A 24,971-nucleotide genomic window follows, 5' to 3' on the forward strand; every position below is an offset into this window, starting at 1 on the left:
AAATTAATTGTGTGTCGTCTGCGTAGCAATGATAGGAGAGACAATGTGAGGATATGACAGAGCCAAGTGACTTGGTGTATAGACAGAGAATAGGAGAGGGCCTAGAACTGAGCCCTGGGGGACACCAGTGGTGAGAGCACGTGGTGCGGAGACAGATTCTCGTCACGCCACCTGGTAGGAGCGACCTGTCAGGTAGGACGCAATCCAAGAGTGAGCAGCGCCGGAGATGCCCAACTCGGAGATGGTGGAGAGGAGGATCTGATGGTTCACAGTATCAAAGGCAGCAGATAGGTCTAGAAGGATAAGAGCAGAGGAGAGAGAGTTAGCTGTAGCAGTGCGGAGAGCCTCCGTGACACAGAGAAGAGCAGTCTCAGTTGAATGACCAGTCTTGAAACCTGACTGGTTTGGATCAAGAAGGTCATTCTGAGAGAGATAGCAAGAGAGTTGGCTAAAGACGGCACGCTCAAGAGTTTTGGAGAGAAAAGAAAGAAGGGATACTGGTCTGTAGTTGTTGACATCAGAGGGATCGAGTGTTGGTTTTTTGAGAAGGGGTGCAACTCTCGCTCTCTTGAAGACGGAAGGGACATAGCCAGCGGTCAAGGATGAGTTGATGAGCGAGGTGAGGTAAGGGAGAAGGTCACTGGAGATGGTCTGGAGAAGAGAGGGTAGCATAGGCTGAGATGAACTCTGCCTTGTTGGCCGCAGAACGGCAGTTCCAGAGGCTGCCGGAGACCTGGAACTCCACATGGGTCGTGCGCGCAGGGACCACCAGATTAGAGTGGCAGCAGCCACGCGGTGTGAACCGTTTGTATGGCCTGTGCAGAGAGGAGAGAACAGGGATAGACAGACACATAGTTGACAGGCTACAGAAAAGACTACAATAATGCAAAAGAGATCGGAATAAAATTAACTAAACATCTGGGGAAGCGAGAGAGCGGGGCCTCCCTCACTTACCTTTCACTGAAACACTCAAATATAACTCTCCCAACTTCCACTTTAGAAATTATAATTGTTGTAAACTACAGCGGTTCAATGTTTTCTAGGAATAGACTCTAACTTAGTTTATTCAGCTAGCTAACTTGGTACAGTATTCTTCCATGAAAACCGCCCAGGGCACCGTATCCTATGACGCTATAGCTAACTAGAATGCTAGTATCCAATAACACACGGTTTAGCACCAATAATTGGTTACAACAAACTATCAATAGTGTGTTAACACACTAAACAGATCATTTGTGTCCGTGTCTAGTTCCTTTCATAACGCAGAAATAATTAAACGTTGGCTAGCTAGCACAAAGTCAGTCATGCTAGCTACACAAGTGGACTACACATCTCGAATGTTCAGAAAGTGAAGCTTTACATTGCAAAATTCTCATTGACTAAAATGATATTGTATTTAGTTGCTACAGTACTGCTAGCTGGTAGTGTTGGTTAGCTAGCAATGGCTGCGGTGTTGACTTTGTTTGAAAAACGGCGTCGCTGCGAACGAATGTAGCTGGCTAGCTAACCTCGATAGTTTCTCTTTACTACACCTTTATCTTTGATACAAAGACAACTATGTAGCTAGCTAACATTACACTAATCAAATCGTTCCATTGTTATTTAATGTGTGTCATATTACCTGCGGAGCGAAGTACAGCATGACTACTCACTCCAACTCCATCTCCACAGAGTATATTGGTCACACTCCACTTACCAAGACCATTGCTAAATAAGGCGCGCTGTCACTTGCTTTTATAGTAAGCCTTGAGGTGGTACCTCAAGCCTTGAGGTGGTATCTCACACCAAACCCCTCCCTTGAGATGATGTAGAGGCACTTTCTCAAGGTGCCTCTACATCATGATTTATATGGTGGAGTTGAACCGCTAGGGGCAAAAAGAGCTAGATTTACTACTAAAAGACCAAAATATATAACTTTTGCAACAAACTGTCAAAATGAAGACCAGAATTGATGTGTTTCACTAGAACTAAGCCTAAAACATCTGGTTTTCGGTAAAAAAAATTGTTTCCATGAAAGTTACTCTTTAAAACAAGGTGGTATAGACGTTAAATTGACGAACATCACTCTGCAGTGTGTGCTCAATAAACGTGGTTTATTGGTGACAAGGTTTGTTGTGCAGAGTCTCTTTTTTACCATTTACTGAACTTTTGATATCCATCACCAGCTCAAAGACGTGTGCATATGTAATATTTTCCTAGATTGTGAACATCACCATGAACCAGCCAAGTAGTCAGCAGAGGGAGCCGGTGGACGTGACCTTCGCGGTGCGTGGCGCCATCGGCTACCTGAAGGGGTCAGAGGTCAGCAACCACCTGAGGCTGCTCAACATGGTGGAGTTCAGCTACTACCTGGGCTTCCCTGTGCTGCAGATCGCAGAGCGTGAGTCTATTATCATACTGTAATGGATTGGGATTTTATGCAAAACGACACTCCTGGGAAGTTCCCTTAGGGAAAAATAAAGGTATTCTAATAAAATGTATTATATTAGTCAATCTGCTTCACCTTCTATACACCTATTTTATACCTCAATATAGAGTATTTTCAGGTTGTCTGTACTTGCCTGATTTCCCTCTCTTCTTTCCCAATAGCTTTCCACTACCCGGAGTTGAACACCACCCAGTTGCTTCGCTCGTCTTGGGTTAGAACAGGTATGCTTGCCAACACCTCTAACATTAAATCAGCATTTCCCAAACTCTGTCCTGGGGACCCAACGGGATGCACGTTTTGGTTGTTGGAATTATTAGTTCATTATTTGAATCAGCTGTGTGGTGCTAGGGAAAATACCAAAACGTGCACCCCTTGGGGTCCCCATGACTGACTTTGGGAAACGCTGCTTTTAAGTATTCCATCCAATCTAAATCTCAACTGCAGCGAGTGGATGGATTGAAAGACATACACATGCAGGGCCTATGTTCTGTCTGTGTGATTGGCTCTGTATTGCCTGTCCTGTGAGTGATATCATAACTCTCTGTTTCTTGTCCTTGACCAGTGTTGCTTGGTGTGCTGGACCAGGGGGTGGACGAGCGGACCTTCCAGGCCAAGATGGAACGTGGTGTGGCCCTGCTGCTAGGAGAGGTGCTGGGGGCGGCTAGGCGCACCAAGAGGGCCACCAGCGTGGGTAACCACAGTGTTCAGGTAACCACATCAGAGCAACTATACCCCTCAAATTCAAATTTTGGCCTTCCACTCCTTCTTTCATTGTTCCCCTCTAATCATGGACTGATTTAGACCTGGGACACCAGGTAGGTGCAATTCATTATCAGGTAGAACAGATAACCAGTAGTATTCCGGACCTCATAGGGTAAGTTTTGAATACCCCTGTACTATACTATACACAGGTAGATGTGTGTGTACAGTTTATCTGAGGTAAGGGTGACCTGAGTGTGTACTACACTCTTAGAAAAAAGGGTTCCAAAAGGGTTCTTCGGCTGTCTCCATAGGAGAACCCTTTTTGGTTCCAGGTAGAACCCTTTTTGGTTTCAGTTAGATCCCTTTTGGGTTCCATGTAGAACCCTCTGTGGAAAGGGTTCTACTTGGAATCCAAAAGGGTTCTACCTGGAACCCAAAATAGTTCTCCTATGGGGACAGCTGAAGAACCCTTTTAGGTTCTAGATAACACCTTTTTTTCTAAAAGTGTACTGCTACTCAGAGACATATACAGTATAAGTCATAAACACACACACACACACGCGTCTACACATGTCCGTGCACGCACACACACGCACACACTATGCATTACATTTGAGAATCAAATTACAGTTATCTCGTGCTGTGCTTGACCATAGCTCTAAGAACAGCAAGTACAGCTCTCACTCTGCGGTAATAACCCCTAGTCTAGGCTGCCATAGGCACTGTGTTACTGAAGAGAGTAAGTCTGGGTCGTGTGTGATCTGACACAGAAAAACAACCTGGGTTCCCTCAGCCAGCCTCTAAACCACATCCAGTCTCCAAGTTTTTTAGAGTGGAATGATGAACAGTGTGTGGCACCACCTGAACCACCCCCTTCTAAAACACACACACACACATACACACATGGGTTTATAATAACTCCAGCTGCCAGGCAGCGAGAGAGAGATAATTAATAATTTATCTGCTATTAGCAACTGGTGCACACAGCATTCGAGTAACGGGTCTTGAAAGAAAAACAATTTGACTTGGTGGTTGGTCTTTGAGTGGCTGGCGCTGTGATGAAAACTGTAGGTGGGGTTGCCATGGATACTTTGGCCTATCCTGTCCTCTGAATGTTGTTGTGAAGAGAGGGGAGAGAGGAGAGTAGAGCAGGTGCTGTGGAGCGCCACAAAAGGCAGAGCTTGATTAGTAAAGCAGTGGTGCTCTGGGTAGAAAAGACTACAAGCCCTTGATAATGAGTCTCGCTGTTCCGATTCATAGAGAGCTCACCACAAGGAATAATATCAACTGAATTAGTAGGAAGGAAGCTTTCACCAGTTGATGTGACTAACACTGTACTAGTCCACTCTGTTTGCAACCACATGCACCAATACCCCTTCTACAGACTACTGCTACATTATTATTGGGTAATGGTGAAAGAAAAGTAGAGGCAGAATGTAAACCACCTATTCCACATTTAAACCACTGGAAGCTAGTACATGGCATTGTCACAGCAGAGCTACAGTGCCTTGCCAAAGTATTCAGACCCCTTGGATTTCTTCACCTTTTATTGTGTTACAAAGTGGGATTAAAATTGACTTAATTGACATTTTTTGGTCTACAATTTACAAAAAATACTCTATAATGTCGAAGTGGAAGAAAAATTCTAACATTTTTAAAAAGATTAATTTAAAATATAGTCTTTGAAAAAGTGTTCCGCTCCCTGAGTCAATACATTTTAGAAACACCTTTGGAATCGATTACAGCTGTGAGTCTTCTTGGGTAAGTCTATAAGAGCTTTGCACACCTGGATTGCGCAATATTTGCCCATTATTCCTAAAAACAAAAAGGTCAGCCAAACATAAGGCTTTGCATTCAGGCCCAAAAGTTTTGCACTATTACTTTAATGCCTTGTTGCATGTTTTGGAATATTTATATTCTGTATATTTGTGTTCTTCTTTTCATTATTGTAGAGTCACTACAATGTTGTTGATCCATCCTCCATTTCTCCCATCACAGCCATTGAGCTCTGTAGCTGTTTTAAAATCACCAATGGCCTCATGGTGAAATCCCTGAGCAGTCTCATTCCTGTCCTGCAGCTCAGTTCAGAAGGACGACTGTATCTTTGATGTGTCTGGATGGTTTAATACATAATAGACAGCATAATTATTAACTAGACCATGCTTAAAGATATATTCAATTTCTGATTTGTTATTGTAACCCATCTACCAATCACTGCCCTTCTTTATGAGGCTTTCGAAAGCTCCCTGGTCTTTGTAGTTGAATCTGTCCTTGATATTCAATACTTGACTGAGGGACCATACAGATGTTATATGTATGGGGGAAAGAGGAAGGGTTAGTCATTCAAAAATCATGTCAACCCCTATTATTTCACACAGTGATCCATGTGTAGCCCCGTGTAGCTCAGTTGGTAGAGCATGGTGCTTGCAACGCCAGGGTTGTGGGTTCGTTTCCCACGGCGGGCCAGTATGAAAAAATGTATGCACTCACTAACTGTAAGTCGCTCTGGATAAGAGCATCTGCTAAAATGTAAATGTAACTTATTATATGATTTGTTAAGCCAGATGTTATTCCTGAACTAATTTAGGCTTGCCTAAACAAAGGGGCTGAATACTTATGCAACAACTATATTTTAGTTTTGATGTATCTTTGACATTACAGAGTATTATGTGTAGATTGGTCACAAAAAAATACAATTATCAATTTTAATCCCACTTTGTAACACAATACAATTGGAAGGAATCTAAGGGGTCTGAATACTTTTGCAAGGCACTGTATATAGTCTACAACTGCTGATATTAACAGTAACACACATCTTCTTCCCTCCAGATTGTGAGTACGACCATGCTGGTGGGAGCGGACCACCCCCTGGAAATTGTGTACTTTGTGGAGGGTCCCAGCGGGGAGCGGCAGCCTGCCATCACTACAGCCAACATGCTGAACCGCCTTGACGTGCAGAGGGCAGCCATCATACTGGGATACAGAGTGCAGGGCATCCTGGCTACACGTGAGTTTGAGTCTGACATAGGAGTTAGCAAGACAGCACAAACTCATCTGGGACCAGGCTAAGTCTGCTTGCCCAGGCAGGGCTCACCTTTAATGGAGTTAAAATGAGCTGAGCTCAGTTGAATTATAATATGTATGAAGGAATTTTTTATTTTTTTATTTTTTAATTTTTTTACCTTTATTTAACCAGGTAAGCCAGTTGAGAACAAGTTCTCATTTACAACTGCGACCTGGCCAAGATAAAGCAAAAGCAGTGCGATAAAAACAACAACACAGAGTTACATATGGGGTAAACAAAACATAAAGTCAAAAATACAACAGAACAAATATATACAGTGTGTGCGAATGTAGTAACTTATGGAGGTAAGGCAATAAATAGGCCATAGTGCAAAATAGTTACAATTTCGTATTAACACTGGAATGATAGATGTGCAAAAGATGATGTGCAAATAGAGATACTGGGGTGCAAATTAGCAAAATAAATAACAATATGGGGATGAGGTAGTTGGGTGGGCTAATTTCAGAAAGGCTGTGTACAGGTGCAGTGATCGGTAAGCTGCTCTGACAACTGACGCTTAAAGTTAGTGAGGGAGATAAGAGTCTCCAGCTTCAGAGATTTTTGCAGTTCGTTCCAGTCATTGGCAGCAGAGAACTGGAAGGAATGGCGGAGCACCTAATCATAGTACAGTAAATCTGCAAAATAAAGAATTATACTGACTAATTGCTTTCTCAGTATATGTTGGTGTGTATTTATAGCAGTGTTTCAACTAATTACTAATTACAATATTGCATGCTTTCTCAAACAGCTGTAACTGTATATGCATTCGTAAATCAGGTCCTTTCTTGAGTTGGGCTTTGGGATGTAACAACCGTTGAGCATCTGATCTTATGGTTGATTTTGGAGGAAAGGGGTTGAGTGTGTTAGAGTATGTGCGTGTGTGTGTATCCCACATCTGCTGCAAGGGGGAAAGGATGTTAGGGAGAATATAGGATGAACCACAATAATTGCTTGACAAAAATGTAATGTAATACAATGGCAATCCGGGTTATAGGTAACAATCCTACGCATGAACTGCTGACATTATTACGCATATTAATTGTTAATTGAAGATCCAAGATGGCATAGCAGTGCGGTCAAGTTCTTTGTTGTGTGTCTGGACCTCAGGGGGTGCCACAGGGTTCAATTCTCGGGCCGACTCTATTCTCTGTGTATATCAATGATGTTGCTCTTGCTGCTGGTGAAGCTCGGATCCACCTCTATGCGGACGAAACCATTTTGTATACATCTGGCCCTTCATTGGACACTGTGTTAACAAACCTCCAAACGAGCTTCAACGCCATACAACACTCCTTCCGTAGCCTCCAACTACTCTTAAACACTAGTAAAACTAAATGCATGCTCTTCAACCGAACGCTGCTTGCACCCGCCCACCCGACTAGAATCACTACTCTCGGCGGGTCTGACCTAGAGTATGTGGACAACTACAAATACCTAGGTGTCTGGTTAGACTGTAAACTCTCCTTCCAGACTCACATTAAGCATCTCCAATGAAAAGTTAGATCTAGAATCGGCTTCCTATTTTGCAACAAAGCCTCCTTCACTCATGCTGCCAAACATGCCCTCGTAAAACTGACTATCCTACCGATCCTTGACTTCGGCGATGTAATTTACAAAATAGCCTCCAACACTCTACTCAGCAAATTGGATGTAGTCTATCACAGTGCCATCCGTTTTGTCACCAAAGCCCCATATACTACCCACCATTGTGACCTGTACGCTCTTGTTGGCTGGCCCTCACTACATATTCGTCGCCAAACCCACTGGCTCCAGGTCATCTATAAATCACTGCTAGGCAAATCCCCGTCTTACCTTAGCTCACTGGTCACCATAGCAACACCCACCGGTAGTCTGCGCTCCAGCAGGTATATCTCACTGGTCATCCCCAAAGCCAACACCTCCTTTGGCCGCCATTCCTTCCAGTTCTCTGCTGCCAATGACTGGAACGAACTGCAAAAATCTCTGAAGCTGGAGACTCTAATCTCCCTCACTAACTTTAAGCGTCAGTTGTCAGAGCAGCTTACCGATCAATGCACCTGTACACAGCCATTCTGAAATTAGCCCACCCAACTACCTCATCCCCATATTGTTATTTATTTTGATAATTTGCACCCCAGTATCTCTATTTGCACATCATCTTTTGCACATCTATCATTCCAGTGTTAATACGAAATTGTAACTATTTTGCACTATGGCCTATTTATTGCCTTACCTCCATAACTTACTACATTCGCACACACTGTATATATATTTTCTGTTTGTATTATTGACTATGTTTTGTTTACCCCATATGTAACTCTGTGTTGTTGTTTTTATCGCACTGCTTTGCTTTATCTTGGCCAGGTCGCAGTTGTAAATGAGAACTTGTTCTCAACTGGCTTACCTGGTTAAATAAAGGTGAAATAAAATAAAAAGAATGATGGAAATTAAGATATGCAAGATATTTGAATATATATATATTTTTAAATAGCTATGTACAGCTGTGGAAAAAATTAAGAGACCACTGCAAATGTTCCTTAAATCAGCATCTCTACATGTATGACAGCCATTCCATTCCAGTGTCTGTTGAATTCCAACACAGGCACACCTCATTCTACTGAATTAGGTACTGATTAGCTGATCACATGAACCAAATCTTATTTAACGAGGAAAAGTATAAAAACCACTGCTGTGGTCATCACTATCCGCTTGCAATAGGACCAGCTGGATGGCAAAAACAGTGCTAATAGTACCTCAAAAATAATATTAATCAAAAAATAACTATTGACCAAGCCAAAAGAGTTGAAAAGGAACGTTTTGAGTGAGGAAAATAAAGGTTCAATTCTGGCTTTACTGGCAGAGTGATACAGTGAGCGTCAGGTTGCTTCCATCCTTAAAATTTCAAAGACGGCGGTTCATAAGAACAAGGTCAAGCAGCAGACATTGGGGACAACAAAACTACAGAGGGCGAAAACGACTCTCTACTGACCGGGATGACCGCCAACTCATTCTAATGTCACTCATTCTAATGTCACCCCAAAGGTGCGGACTGCGACCGCGCCACACAAACACAACAGGGTAGGGGCCGGGTGGGCATTCCGCCACCACTTTCTCTCCACCTCCCCGTTGCACCCCTGGTCTAGTCTGGCACCGCTGACTGGAGCTGGACCCGACGACGGTGGATCAAACCGTACAGGCTCCGGACTGGAGCCGCTGGCCGGAGCTGGACTGGGCACCGGTGGAGCGGATTGCTCTGGCTCCGGAGTGGATCCGCTGACTGGAGTTGGACCGGGCACCGGTGGAACAGGCACGGGCCGTGCCGGACTAGACACACGCACCACTGGCTTGGTGCGGGGAGCAGGAACGGGCCGGACCGGGCTGACGACGCGCACCACTGGCTTGGTGCAGGGAGCAGGAGCAGGCCGGACCGGGCTGACGACGCGCACCACTGGCTTGGTGCGGGGAGCAGGAACGGGCCGGACCGGGCTGACGACGCGCACCACTGGCTTGGTGCAGGGAGCAGGAATGGGCCGGACCGGGCTGGCGACGCGCACCACTGGCTTGGCGCGAGGGACAGGAACAGGCCGGATCGGGCTGGCAACGCGCACCACTGGCTTGGTGCGAGGGACAGGAACAGGCCGGGCTGGACTGGGAACACGCAACTGGTGCGGTGCGGGAGAACAGGCCAGACCGGGCTGGCGACGCGCACCACTGGCTTGGTGCGAGGGACAGGAACAGGCCGGACCGGGCTGGGAACACGCACCACTGGCTTGGTACGGGGAGCAGGAACAGGCCGGGCTTGACTGGGAACACGCACCACTGGCTTGGTGCGGGGAGCCGGAACGGGCCGGGCCGGACTGTGGAGGCGGACTGGAGGTCTGGAGCGGAGAGCTGACACAACCCGTCCTGGCTGAATGCCTACTTCCACACAATATGTGTGAGGCATCAGCACAGGACGTACGGGGCTGTGCACTCGTACTGGCGATACAGCACGTGGCACAGGCGCAGGATATACGGGACCGAGGAGGCGTACTGCAGGCCACGAGCGTTGAGCCGGCACACCCTGTCCTGGCTGAATGCCCAACTTAGCACGACACGTGCGTGGTGCTAGCACAGGACGTACAGGACTGTGCCGGAACACTCGCGGCACAGTACGTGGCTCCGCATAACACGGAGCCTGCCCAGTCACACGCTTCCTAGCATGAGTACGGGGAGTTGGCTCTGCTCTAACACTAGGCTCCGCCAACCACCCTTTTAGCCCCCCCCCGCAAATTTTTTTTTTATTGGGGCTGTCTCTCGGGCTTCCTCCTCGGCCGGTACCCTCTGCGTTGCCGCTGCTCCTCTCTATAGCGCGCCTCCACAGTCTCCTCCCAAGGACGGCGATCCATTCCGGCCTGAATCTCTTCCCAAGTCCAGGATCCCTTCCCGTCCAGGATCTCCTCCCAAGTCCAGGCTGTCTGTTCCTGGACACGCTGCTTGATCCTCTTTTGGTGGGATCTTCTGTCACGATCGTGTACGGATGAGACGGACCAAGGCGCAGCGTGATAAGCGTACATTTTATTTAGTACTTAACACGAACACAAAACAACAAACAAACGATACGTGAAGTCCTAGGTTACACAAAACAAACCTTTACGGAAAAAGATCCCACACCGACTAGTGCCAAACTGGCTGCCTAAGTATGGTCCCCAATCAGAGACAACGAGCTACAGCTGCCTCTGATTGGGAACCACCCTGGCCAACATAGATCAAAACGATCTAGAACCTACAACATAGAAAATATAATATAGAAACAAAATGTGCCTTTAGAGGCCGTGCAATTCAGTACTCATCTGGAAAACAAAAGCAATTTAGGTCAAAAGAGTCCATACTAACAAAGGAAATAGAAGGTCTAACAGAACAGATAGATAGCAATAAAAACTGTAACATAGAGGCTCAGAATAAATTAGAGGAAAAATAAAAATTAATGGAGAAACTTATTCAAGAAAGATCAAGTGTAATATATTATTAAAATAAAGTAAACTGGATGGAAAAATGCAGCAATTTCTTTTTTAATCTACAACATAGAAATGCTACCAAAAATAATTTACTGAAACTGATTACAAATGACGGAGTCACCTATGATTCACCAAATTATATTTTGAAGGAGAAAGCAAAGTACTTTAAGTATATGTTTTCATTTCATTTGCCTCAATCTCCTCTAACTGAAGCTAATTGTAGAGATTTTTTTCTATTGATAATGTAAAATTAACAGCCATACAGAAAGACTCATGTGAAGGTGAAATTAGGAGGAACTTCTGGATGCAATTAAAGACTTTAAGTCCGGGAAAACTCCAGGTATAGCGCATAGAATTAAAAAGGTATTGTTGGACATTATTCATTCTAATCAGACAGGTTTTTTACATGGACGATACATTGGAGATAATATAAGGCAAGTACTGGAAACAATAGAACACTATGAAAAATCTGGGAAACCAGGCCTACTATTCATAGCAGACTTTGAAAAGGCATTTGATAAAGTACGACTGGGGTTTATATATAAATGCCTGGAACATTTCAATTTTGGAGAATCTCTTATAAAATGGGTTAAAATCATGTATAGTAACCATAGGTGTAAAATAGTAAATAATGGCTATTTCTCAGAAAGTTTTAAACTGTCAAGAGGAGTGAAACAAGGTTGTCCACTATCGGCATATCTATTTATTATGGCCATCGAAATGTTAGCTATTAAAATCAGATCCAACAATAATATCAAGGGATTAGAAATCCAGGGCTTAAAAACAAAGGTGCCATTGTACGCTGATTATTCATGTTTTCTTTTAAATCCACAACTTGAATCCCTCCACAGCCTCATAGAGGATCTAGATACATTTTCTAACCTCTTTGGATTACAACCAAATTATGATAAATGTACTATTTTACATATTGGATCACTAAAAAATACAATTTTTACATTACCATGTAGTTTACCAATAAAATGGTCTGATGGTGATGTGGATATACTCAGAATACATATCCCAAATGAAATAAATGAGCTCACTCCAATACATTTTTATAGAAAGTTAGCAAAAATAGATAAGATCTTGCTACCATGGAAAGGTAAATACCTGTCAATTTGTGGAAAAAATCACCCTTTTTTTGCTCGCAAATATATATACAGCGAGGGAAAAGAGTATTTGATCCCCTGCTTATTTTGTACGTTTGCCCACTGACAAAGACATGATCAGTCTATAAATTTAATGGTAGGTTTATTTGAACAGTGAGAGACAGAATAACAACAACAAAATCCAGAAAAATGCATGACAAAAATGTTATAAATTGATTTGCATTTTAATGAGGGAAATAAGTATTTGACCCCTCTGCTAAACATGACTTAGTACTTGGTGGCAAAACCCTTGTTGGCAATCACAGAGGTCAGACGTTTCTTGTAGTTGGCCACCAGGTTTGCACACATCTCAGGAGGGATTTTGTCCCACTCCTCTTTGCAGATCTTCTCCAAGTCATTAAGGTTTCGAAGCTGACATTTGGCAACTAGAACCATCAGCTCCCTCCACAGATTTTCTATGGGATTAAGGTCTGGAGACTGGCTAGGCCACTCCAGGACCTTAATGTGCTTCTTCTTGAGCCACTCCTTTGTTGCCTGGGCCGTGTGTTTTGGGTCATTGTCATGCTGGAATACCCATCCACAACCCATTTTCAATGCCCTGGCTGAGGGAAGGAGGTTCTCACCCAAGATTTGACGGTACATGGCCCCGTCCATCGTCCTTTTGATGCGGTGAAGTTGTCCTGTCCCCTTAGCAGAAAAACACCCCCAAAGCATAATGCTCCCACCTCCATGTTTGACGGTGGGGATGGTGTTCTTGGGGTCATAGGCAGCATTCCTCGTCCTCCAAACACGGCGAGTTGAGTTGATGGCAAAGAGCTCGATTTTGGTCTCATCTGACCACAACACTTTCACCCAGTTCTCCTCTGAATCATTCAGATGTTCATTGGCAAACTTCAGACGGGCCTGTATATGTGCTTTCTTGAGCAGGGGGACCTTGCGGGTGCTGCAGGATTTCAGTCCTTCACGGCGTAGTGTGTTACCAATTGTTTTCTTGGTGACTATGGTCCCAGCTGCCTTGAGATCATTGACAAGATCCTCCCGTGTAGTTCTGGGCTGATTCCTCACCGTTCTCATGATCATTGCAACTCCACGAGGTGAGATCTTGCATGGAGCCCCAGGCCGAGGGAGATTGACAGTTATTTTGTGTTTCTTCCATTTGCGAATAATAGCACCAACTGTTGTCACCTTCTCACCAAGCTGCTTGGCGATTGTCTTGTAGCCCATTCCAGCCTTGTGTAGGTCTACAATCTTGTCTGACATCCTTGGAGAGCTTTTTGGTCTTGGCCATGGTGGAGAGTTTGGAATCTGATTGATTGCTTCTGTGGACAGGTGTCTTTTTATACAGGTAACAAACTGAGATTAGGAATACTCCCTTTAAGAGTGTGCTCCTAATCTCAGCTCATTACCTGTATAAAAGACACCTGGGAGCCAGACATCTTTCTTATTGAGAGGGGGTCAAATACTTATTTCCCTCATTAAAATGCAAATCAATTTATAACATTTTTGACATGTGTTTTTCAGGATTTTTTTGTTGTTATTCTGTCCCTCACTGTTCAAATAAACCTACCATTAAAATTATAGACCGATCATGTCTTTGTCAGTGGGCAAACGTACAAAATCAGCAGGGGATCAAATACTTTTTTCCCTCACTGTATATACAGTGGGGGAAAAAAGTATTTAGTCAGCCACCAATTGTGCAAGTTCTCCCACTTAAAAAGATGAGAGAGGCCTGTAATTTTCATCATAGGTACACGTCAACTATGACAGACAAAATGAGAGAAAAAAATCCAGAAAATCACATTGTAGGATTTTTAATGAATTTATTTGCAAATTATGGTGGAAAATAAGTATTTGGTCAATAACAAAAGTTTCTCAATACTTTGTTATATACCCTTTGTTGGCAATGACACAGGTCAAACGTTTTCTGTAAGTCTTCACAAGGTTTTCACACACTGTTGCTGGTATTTTGGCCCATTCCTCCATGCAGATCTCCTCTAGAGCAGTGATGTTTTGGGGCTGTCGCTGGGCAACATGGACATTCAACTCCCTCCAAAGATTTTCTATGGGGTTGAGATCTGGAGACTGGCTAGGCCACTCCAGGACCTTGAAATGCTTCTTACGAAGCCACTCCTTCGTTGCCCGGGCGGTGTGTTTGGGATCATTGTCATGCTGAAAGACCCAGCCACGTTTCATCATCAATGCCCTTGCTGATGGAAGGAGGTTTTCACTCAAAATCTCACGATACATGGCCCCATTCATTCTTTCCTTTACACGGATCAGTCGTCCTGGTCCCTTTGCAGAAAAACAGCCCCAAAGCATGATGTTTCCACCCCCATGCTTCACAGTAGGTATGGTGTTCTTTGGATGCAACTCAGCATTCTTTGTCCTCCAAACACGACGAGTTGAGTTTTTACCAAAAAGTTCTATTTTGGTTTCATCTGACCATATGACATTCTCCCAATCCTCTTCTGGATCATCCAAATGCACTCTAGCAAACTTCAGACGGGCAAGGACATGTACTGGCTTAAGCAGGGGGACACGTCTGCACTGCAGGATTTGTGTCCCTGGCGGCGTAGTGTGTTACTGATGGAAGGCTTTGTTACTTTGGTCCCAGCTCTCTGCAGGTCATTCACTAGGTCCCCCCGTGTGGTTCTGGGATTTTTGCTCACCGTTCTTGTGATCATTTTGACCCCACGGGGTGAGATCTTGCGTGGAGCCCCAGATCGAGGGAGATTATCAGTGGTCTTGTATGTCTTCCATTTCCTAATAATTGCTCCCACAGTTGATTTCTTCAAACCAAGCTGCTTACCTATTGCAGATTCAGTCTTCCCAGCCTGGTGCAGGTCTACAATTTTGTTTCTGGTGTCCTTTGACAGCTCTTTGGTCTTGGCCATAGTGGAGTTTGGAGTGTGACTGTTTAAGGTTGTGGACAGGTGTCTTTTATACTGATAACAAGTTCAAACAGGTACCATTAATACAGGTAACGAGTGGAGGACAGAGGAGCCTCTTAAAGAAGAAGTTACAGGTCTGTGAGAGCCAGAAATCTTGCTTGTTTGTAGGTGACCAAATACTTATTTTCCACCATAATTTGCAAATAAATTCATTAAAAATCCTACAATGTGATTTTCTGGATTTTTTCTCCTCAATTTGTCTGTCATAGTTGATGTGTACCTATGATGAAAATTACAGGCCTCTCTCATCTTTTTAAGTGGGAGAACTTGCACAATTGGTGGCTGACTAAATACTTTTTTTCCCCACTGTATATACAGTGAGCTCCATAATTCATTGGACAGTGACCATTGTTTTGTTATTTTGGTTCTGTACTCTAGCACTTTGAGTTTGAAAGGATACAATGACAATGAGCGTGAAGTGCAGACTGTCAGCTTTAATTTGAGGGTATTTTCATACATATCGGATGAACCGTTTAGAAATGACAGCACCTTTTGTACATGGTCCCCCCATTTTAAGGTACTACAAGTATTTGTTAAATTGGCTTCACAGATGTGTGTCGTTAGGCAGGTGTATTAATTTGTGTCGTTAGTGAATGCAGGAGAGCTGTTGATGAATAGTAATGATTCTAGACTTTGCTATTGCCTTTGGAGGTTGTTATTGGGGTGTGACAACATGAGGAAGACAGCAGTGTCGATGCAAATGAAGTTGGCCGTCATAAGGCTCAGAAATGAAAATCAATCATTCAGGAACATTGCAAAAACCCTGGCCATGCCCAAGTCAACAGTTTTGTTCATCATTAACAAGAAAAAAACAACCGGTGAACTCAATTATGTCAAAAGACCCGGTAGACAGAGGAAGACCACTGTAGTGGATGACCGGAGAATACTCTCTATGGTGAAGAAAAAACCCCTGATAACAGCCCAACAGATCAAAAACACTCTCCTGGATGCAGGTGTAGATGTGTCAAAGTCTACCATACGCAGAAGACTACACCAGCAGGACTACAGAGGGTACACTACAAGATGCAAACCACTGATAAGCCTGAAGAACAGAAAGGCAAGATTACAGTTTGCTAAAAAGCACCTAAAAGAACCCCAAGAGTTCTGAAAAAAATATTGTGGACAGATGAGACAAAGATTAACATGTACCAGAGTGATGGAAAGACAAAAGTGTGGAGAAAAAAAGAAATGCCCATGATCCAAAGCATACCACCTCATCCATGAAACATGGTGGAGGGGGTGTTATGGCTTGGGCCTGTATGGCTGCCAGTGGAACAGGCTCACTTGTCTTCATCGATGATGTGACTGCAGACAGAAGTAGAACAATGAATTCTGAAGTCTACAGAAATATTTTATCTGCTCAGATAAAACCAAATGCCTCCAAACTCATTGGACGGCACTTAATCACGCAACAAGACAATGACCCTAAACATACTGCTAGAGCAACAAAGGGGGTTTTTGATGGCCAAAAAGTGGAAAAACCTTGACTGGCCGAGTCAATCACCAGATCTGAATCCAATTGAACATGCATTTTACATGCTGAAGAGGAGACTTAAGGCAATAAGTCCCCGAAACAAGCAGGAACTGAAGATGGCTGCAGTACAGGCCTGGCAGAGCATCACCAGGGAAGATACCCAGCGTCTGGTGATGGCGATGCATCGCAGACTTCAAGCAGTCATTGCATGCAAAGGATATGCGACCAAATATTAACAATGATTACTTTATTCTACATTATGTTAAACTGTCCAATGATTTTTGATGCCCGAAAATGGGGGGACCATGTACAAAAGCTTCTATAATTCGTAAACGGTTCATCCGATATGTATGAAAATACCCTCAAATTAAAGCTGACAATCTGCACTTCACCCTCATTGTCATTGTATCCTTTCAAACTCAAAGTGCTAGAGTACAGAACCAAAATAACAAAAGAATGGTCACTGTCCAGTGAATTATGGAGCTCACTGTATATAGATTTATATTTGCGAGCAAAAAAACATATGTGGGATTGGAAGTGATGCAGACAATTACAAGTTACAATCTATATGCAATATTAAAGCTGATCTACCCCCTATAAAAAAAACGAATTACTTTATCCTATAGACTGCGCCAAATGCCTATCCACCTCATTATATATCCATGTTCGGGATGAAAGCCTAACTAACACACAGAGCACCTCAGGGGACTTCTGTCCCTGCTTCATGACTGCTCTTATGGCAGCTGAGGGTTCTCCCAAGGGATACAACAAGCCTTAATTAAGCCTAATCAAGTCACTTCATTGCAGCAGAAGAACCGACAGCCTAAAGATGTTGTGTGTACCATGCAGTGCATCTACTGTAGCTGTGCATCTACTGTAGCTTTATAAATGAACTTGGTGTGGAAGTTTGGATTTCTGATGAGGATGGGGATATATAAACACAGACAGATGCACACACACACACACACACACACACACACACACACACACTCACAGACAGACACACACAGACAGGCAGGCAGACACATGCATGTAATTGCACATACATGATGTACACACACTCCATGATGTTCTATATCATTTTATATGTTAAGTATGTCTCTATGGCCCTCTCCCTCTGTCCTGTAGCTGTGGAGAAGGTGGCGGGGTACCCTCCCCCGGACACGGAGAACACCAGCATGTGGATCATCATCGGTGTGGTGGTGCCTCTAGGCGTGGTCATCGTCATCATCTCCATCCTCTACTGGAAGCTGTGTCGCACCGACAAGCTGGAGTTCCAGCCTGACGCCATGACCACTGTCCAGCAGAGACAGAAGGTGATCAAAAATCAAATACAAATAAGAGACAGAAGGTGAGGGAGGAGATGAGGAGGGACGATGGGCCAAGAGCATGGTCCGAGAGTCCCCCGTTTCTCTATGTGTGTTTCTTCACCTCTTTTAACCTGCTTTCGTCTCTGGATGTGTTGGGTCTTACATGTTTATGTTGCCTGTCTCTTTGTCCATAATCACTGTCTTCTATGTCCGACTCTACACAGACTATGGGTTGTAGGATTACGGTTTCAGTCTTTTCTGTTCTGAACATGTTCTCACTGTATATATCCATCTACAGCACCTCTGTGCGTAGAACACTGAACTGTTAGTTATCTCTTACACTGACAGCAATTTTTCACACACAGCATGGAGAGATATGTGTTATCAGCCAGTCGGCTCCTCTGTGTCTCTCCACTGTTTGTGTTATACGGTTATCGCCCCTCTAAAGGACATATCTATATCTAGGCCTCTATATCTTCCTGGCAGTGCACTCCACTGGACCACTTCTTTTTCTCCATGTCTTTATGAGACACCCCTTCTTGTTATTATTGAAGGGCTGTAGTTCTCACTCTGTGAGGAGTTGTGGTAGTCTCAGGTTGGGTCTCTGGGGCAAATCCTACATTTAACTAAAATGTTTTGGTGTCAATGGGAGACTAAGTGAAAATGTGACTTCAGTGGGAGTTTTGCCCCTGTGCTGATAGGCTATACTGTATGGGAACTTAGAGTAGTAGTACTATCTCCCTCCCCTGCTGCCCAGTGATCCAGTGTCATAATGGAAAGGATCACATGCTCTCTATGTGGCAGCAGCCCATGCAGGAGAGAGGATCACAAGCTCCCTATGTGGCAGGCAGCCCAACAGTAATTGGCTCTCACTGCCGTAAGGCACAGCAGCTGTGTTCTTGCCCATGGCTGCCCCCGCAGCTCCACACAGCTCTGTAAGATCCCCCTGGCTGACAGCAACACACACGTACGCACACTCACATATACATATGCACGCGCACACACAGACACCCTGCATAATACACACGCATTGCTATCCAGACAACCAGGATCTGCTCTGCCTACTGCTGCTGCTGCTGGGGGCTGGCTTATGTCTATCCTTACACACACACACACAGAGACGTAGGCGGCTGCCTCTCGTATACTGTTAGGCCCTGCTATTATCAGTCTGTCTGGTCTGTCTGTGTTGTTATTAGGGGTTATCCTGTCTCTCTGTTGGATCAGTCTGTCTGGTCTGTCTGTGTTGTTATTAGGGGTTATCCTGTCTCTCTGTTGGATCAGTCTGTCTGGTCTGTCTGTGTTGTTATTAGGGGTTATCCTGTCTCTCTGTTGGATCAGTCTGTCTGGTCTGTCTGTGTTGTTATTAGGGGTTATCCTGTCTCTCTGTTGGATCAGTCTGTCTGGTCTGTCTGTGTTGTTATTAGGGGTTATCCTGTCTCTCTGTTGGATCAGTCTGTCTGGTCTGTCTGTGTTGTTATTAGGGGTTATCCTGTCTCTCTGTTGGATCAGTCTGTCTGGTCTGTCTGTGTTGTTATTAGGGGTTATCCTGTCTCTCTGTTGGATCAGTCTGTCTGGTCTGTCTGTGTTGTTATTAGGGGTTATTCTGTCTCTCTGTTGGATCAGTCTGTCTGGTCTGTTTGTGTTGTTATTAGGGGTTATCCTGTCTCTCTGTTGGATCAGTCTGTCTGGTCTGTCTGTGTTGTTATTAGGGGTTATCCTGTCTCTCTGTTGGATCAGTCTGTCTGGTCTGTCTGTGTTGTTATTAGGGGTTATTCTGTCTCTCTGTTGGATCAGTCTGTCTGGTCTGTCTGTGTTGTTATTAGGGGTTATCCTGTCTCTCTGATGGATCAGTCTGTCTGGTCTGTCTGTGTTGTTATTAGGGGTTATCCTGTCTCTCTGATGGATCAGTCTGTCTGGTCTGTCTGTGTTGTTATTAGGGGTTATCCTGTCTCTCTGTTGGATCAGTCTGTCTGGTCTGTCTGTGTTGTTATTAGGGGTTATCCTGTCTCTCTGTTGGATCAGTCTGTCTGGTCTGTCTGTGTTGTTATTAGGGGTTATCCTGTCTCTCTGATGGATCAGTCTGTCTGCCTTCTTTTCCTCCGCCTCCAACCTCTCCGTCCAACTGGGCCGTTTGGCTCCAGGGCTCATGCTGGAGTGAGGCAGCCGTACACTGATGTGCAGAAACATCTATCGTTCCCTACCTCTGCCTAATACCTCTTATCACCCACCCACCCACCCATCACATAACACATCCCCTCTGTCCACTTCTATTTCTTTTCCCTGTTTCTGTTCAGTCCACTCAATCGTTCAGGGAATCATCGTTCAGGGAATCAAGGTCTCCTCTTCCAATCAAGAGGCAAATAACCATTAGTGAGAGTGAGGAGGAAGAGGAGGAGGAGGAAGAGGAAGAAGAAGAGGAGGAGGAAGAAGAGGAGGAAGAAGAGGAGGAGGAGGAAGATGAGAAAAAGGGGAAGGTACAGAGTAGAAGCTAGTAGTTTGTAGAACACCCTGAAGAGAATGGGTTGTGTAGTGTGTAGAGGACTTGAATCCATTGGTTGTTGTGAGTAGAGGATGGTAGCATATTGTCCCTGTACTAAAGGGGCAATGAAGTCCCATGGTAGTGAGTGGAACACCCAGAGACCTTGTCAACTCATCACATGTATCAATCTCCATCCACTACATCTGCTCAGGGGCCAAAGCTTCCTCCTCCCAAGCCAAAACCAAAGCAGAAAAGTGAGAGCTATGAGGAGGAAGAGGAGGAGGAGGAAGAAGAAGAGGAGGAGGAGGAAGAAGAGGAGGAGGAAGAGAAAAAGGGGAAAAATAAAACAGTGTTGAAAGGGAAGAAGGAAAAGCAGAAGGTACAATGAACTGTAGAAAGAAAGTAGTCCTCTCCTTATTAGACGTGTTTCCAGGCTTTAGAGAGCAGTTGGTCAGACACTGTGAATTCACCAGAGATGGTAGCTAGTTTGGCCCAGTCATGTATTATAGAAAAACGAAGGATTTGTTGAGCACTTGTCTTCAATGTTTTTGATGCTTATCATCATTGCAGTTTTAGAAGTCTCATCCAAATAGGCCGTATATTGGATGGATACCATACTACCATACTATAATTAAGCAATAAGGCCCGAGGAGGTGTGGTATATGGCCAATATACCATGGCTAAGGGCTGTTCTTATGCAAGACGCAACGCGGAGTGCCTGGATACAGCCCTTAGCCATGGTATATTGGCCATATATCGCAAACACCCGAGGTGCCTTATTGCTATTATAAACTGGTTACCAACTTAATTCGAGCAGTAAAAATAAATGTTTTGTCATACCCATGGTATACGGTCTGATATACCATGGCTGTTAGCCAATCAGCATTCAGGGCTCGAACCACCCAGTTTATAATGTACAGTATCAGTCTTTAGTAAGTACTGTAGTTCCCATTAGACTAGGCCAAGGTATTCAATATTTGTTTCTCTCTTTTGATTTCTCCCAACATAGTGAATAGCGTGTGAGTAGAATCAGTAGCATAGCCTAGATCTGTGTGGGGTGCGGGTGTTTTTATCTAGCTATTCCGTGAGTTGGTGACAGTAAGACCAGTGGATGCTTACTGCTTAGCATCCCCAGCTTATCATACTGGAGAGCTTTCCCTCTCAAAGACAAAGCTTATTTACATGCAGAATAGAGAGAGATAGAGAGAAACTGAGAGAAAGACAGAGAGAGAGAGAAGGAGAGAGGCAGAGCAGCACACAGCTTCTCAGTGGACCCAGTGGATTAGCAGTAAACGCACATCGCACAAGCCTCTCGTGAAGCCATCCATGTTTCGCTCCATCAGAGCAGTACGTTTTAGAGAAAGCTGTGTGATCCACCAGAATAATCAATTCCCATATGTCAATGTAATGTATGCTGTTGAGGGTTATAGTGTGGTACGGTGGCAGTGTCAACCAGTCTCCTCTTCTTCATTCAATATTCAATAAGGAATCCCTGTGACTTGACTGATTTCTTAACACCAGAAACCTACTTACTGCACACACATAGATAACACAGCTCAGGTCTCTCTGTCTATCCCTGTGTTGTGAGACAGCCCCTGAGGCATTGGACTCCAGGGCACAGCACTCTGCTCGAACCCCCCTTGAAGAGAGCAGACAGACAGACAGACAGTCCTGTGTTTACCCCACTTTACTATCACTCTGCTTTTTATTCATTCATGCCTTTCTGACTCTCCCTGCGCTCTCCCCATCACCCAGTCAGCCCAGTCACTCACTACTCACTACCCCTCCATCGCTCTGTCACTTCGCTCGCTCGCTTCTCTCTCTCCTGAGGGGAAATGCAGCCTGCCTGGCCTACTTCTGTCCGTCTGTCCGTCTGTCTGTCTATCCTCCTCCCGCTGCGGTCGTATATCTGTCTGATGACACCTTCCCTCGGCTCTAAAAGCAGCTGGCAAATCAATGACTGTGATTTTCTTATTCTCCCTCTCACCCCCTCTCTCAATCACTCCATTTTCCCTGTTGCTATTATATATCCTCTTCCTCGCTCCCTCCACCCTCTGGTTATCTCTCTCTCCCTCCTCTCTCCATCCCTTCCTCCTCTTTGTGCCCTCTATCCTCCTCCTCCTCCTCCTCCTCCTCCTCCTCCTCCTCCTCGTCAGCTCCAGGCTCCCAGTGTGAAGGGCTTTGACTTTGCCAAGCTGCACCTGGGCCAGCACAGTAAGGATGACATCATGGTAATCCAGGAGCCTGGCGCCCCCGGCCCTCCCCTGCCCAACCCCAGCGCCAAGGAAGCCGCCTCGGAGAACGGCGAGTTCCCCACCCCTAAGTCAAAGGGGACCTCTGTCTCCTCCACCAAGGCGTCCCGCAGCGCACGCAGACGGGGAAGGTCAGTAGCCCCCCCCCCACAGTGTGTGTATGTGGCTATGTAGCTCTGCCTCATTCACCTCAGGAGATTCTAGTAGACATGTTTTGAAAGATGTTCCATTCACAACAGCCAATCTTAATAAATTATTAATGCAATACGGTACATTAGACATTAGTCAAATAGTCTATATTTTGCATTAGTAGGTAATGGTTTTATATATTGTGATAGAGAATGGACGCTCTGACTGAAAGATAATTTATCCTCGCTAATTGCTTTAGCTAATAGCAGATCATTTAGGCTTGAATGCAGGAGTGGCAGTCAGCACTCTGAATCCAGTGGTGAGTGTGATAGTTTGCTGTCACATTGTCACTAATGTAGCGCATTAGAGTGGTAATGATTGAAAGAGAAGAGTTTATATCGACATTTCCTCGACTCTGGAGAGCTGTTCGACCAAGTTGGATAGGAATTTAATTATACTGTCAATGGGAATAATCCTAGTGATAGATTATAACAAAAAGCTTATTTCTTTCAAGAAAAAGCCATTACAAACGTATTTCCCCCTGGAATTGATTAATTAACAACTACTATTCATCCACTGTAGTTTTAATTCTATATAGTATATACAGCTTCAGAATAGTGTACACATGTGTACGCATGTTTGTGTGTGTGTGTGTGTGTGTGTGTGTGTGTGGCTCGCGTGTTTGTACGAACATGACAAGTTTGTGTGTGTGTGTGTGTGTATGCACACTTACTGTACATGTGTGTGCACATGTACGTCTATTTGCTTCCGTGACACGTGTGTGTGTGGGTTTCCGGGGACAGGATCTCTCCATCGGACGGGGACTCCATGGTGAGCGCTGGGTCCAGTGATCGTGAGAGGGAGTCAACCGAGGAGAACCTGAGAGCCATCGCCACCCCAAACGACAGCAAGCAGGCCCGCAAGATCCCCATCAATGTTTTAAATGGCAAGTGTCCATGGCAACACTGGCTCACATCCATGCTCCAAGTACACAGAGAGAAGAGGAGGTGGGGCAGGGGAGCAGAGAGAAAGAGAGAAAGGCCAACTCATGTTGAGAGGAAAAACAAGGGAAATAGAGAAACAAGCAACTGATAGACAGAGCAGGAGCGAAGGAGAGACAGAGAGAGACAGAGAGCAAGAGAAGGGGGAGAGACAGAGTTAGCGTGATAGTGAGGGAGGTAGTGTGTCTGACAGCCTGTTGAAAGGCCTGTGTAATGCCCCTCTGGCCTGGTTGCTGGGTTGGACACTGTGCAGACAGAGACAGAGCCAATGCCAGCCAGGCACAGACTGAACCTGACTCACCACAGAGGAATGGCTCCAGCAGTACGATCTCACAGCACTTCCTCCTGCACTCTGCAGTACGTACACACACACACACACACACACACATACAAACGCACTCACACACACACACACACTGTCGGACTCTCACACAGACACACACTCACACAGTCTCACAAACATGCACGCATAGTCGCGCGTGCACACACACACACACACACACACACACACTACCTCTCAGAGCTGCTACTCAGCCTGCTAAATACAGGTTCCGTCCCTTCTCTCCACAGTCTAAACAGGCTTAGCTGAGGCCAGGAGACAAAACGTTATCAGCACTGGAATTCCTTCTTCTAAATGACCCTCAGCCTTCCCTCTGCTATGGATGGTCAAAGACCTGACATAGCACTCAGAGTAGTGTATACACACCAGTGATGATGTAGTGTAGAGCTATGTCAGACTCCTCCAGTATTGGCTCTATATTGCCTGGGTCTATCGCTGACGTAGTCCTGTAGAAATGGTAGGGATAGACTTTTGCCTATATGGATATATTCTAAACAGAATTACCTTGTCATCCGTTTAACTTGAATCTTTCTGTCTGTCTGCTGTTTTCCCGTAACTGCACTTTCTCTGTCTTGTCTGTTGTGGCTTTCAGGGAAGAATAGAATTGGTAAGAGTTTTTCTTTCTGTCAGTTCGACTTCTGTCGGTGTTGAAGTAGACATTAGGCTTTTGTGACTTGTAGCTGCTGTCTGTGTGACTGTGATGTGTCGTCCATTTTGTTGTGATTGCTTTGTGTCGTGCTTCTCATCAATCATCAC

General features: G+C 44.8%; 1 protein-coding gene across 1 annotated transcript in view; it reads left to right on the plus strand.

Moving 5' to 3' along the window:
* Positions 1 to 24,971, plus strand: part of LOC121576972 (UPF0606 protein KIAA1549-like) — a 98,365-nt gene that overhangs the window by 64,507 nt on the left and 8,887 nt on the right. The window contains 8 exon segments of the mRNA XM_041890608.2: positions 2,200 to 2,380; positions 2,590 to 2,649; positions 2,991 to 3,136; positions 5,960 to 6,137; positions 17,833 to 18,020; positions 22,650 to 22,876; positions 23,678 to 23,820; positions 24,808 to 24,822. Of these exon segments, the coding sequence (XP_041746542.2) occupies positions 2,200 to 2,380; positions 2,590 to 2,649; positions 2,991 to 3,136; positions 5,960 to 6,137; positions 17,833 to 18,020; positions 22,650 to 22,876; positions 23,678 to 23,820; positions 24,808 to 24,822 (1,138 nt within the window).

The sequence above is a fragment of the Coregonus clupeaformis genome, chromosome 11 (assembly GCF_020615455.1).
Source record: "Coregonus clupeaformis isolate EN_2021a chromosome 11, ASM2061545v1, whole genome shotgun sequence".
Taxonomy (NCBI): domain Eukaryota; kingdom Metazoa; phylum Chordata; class Actinopteri; order Salmoniformes; family Salmonidae; genus Coregonus; species Coregonus clupeaformis.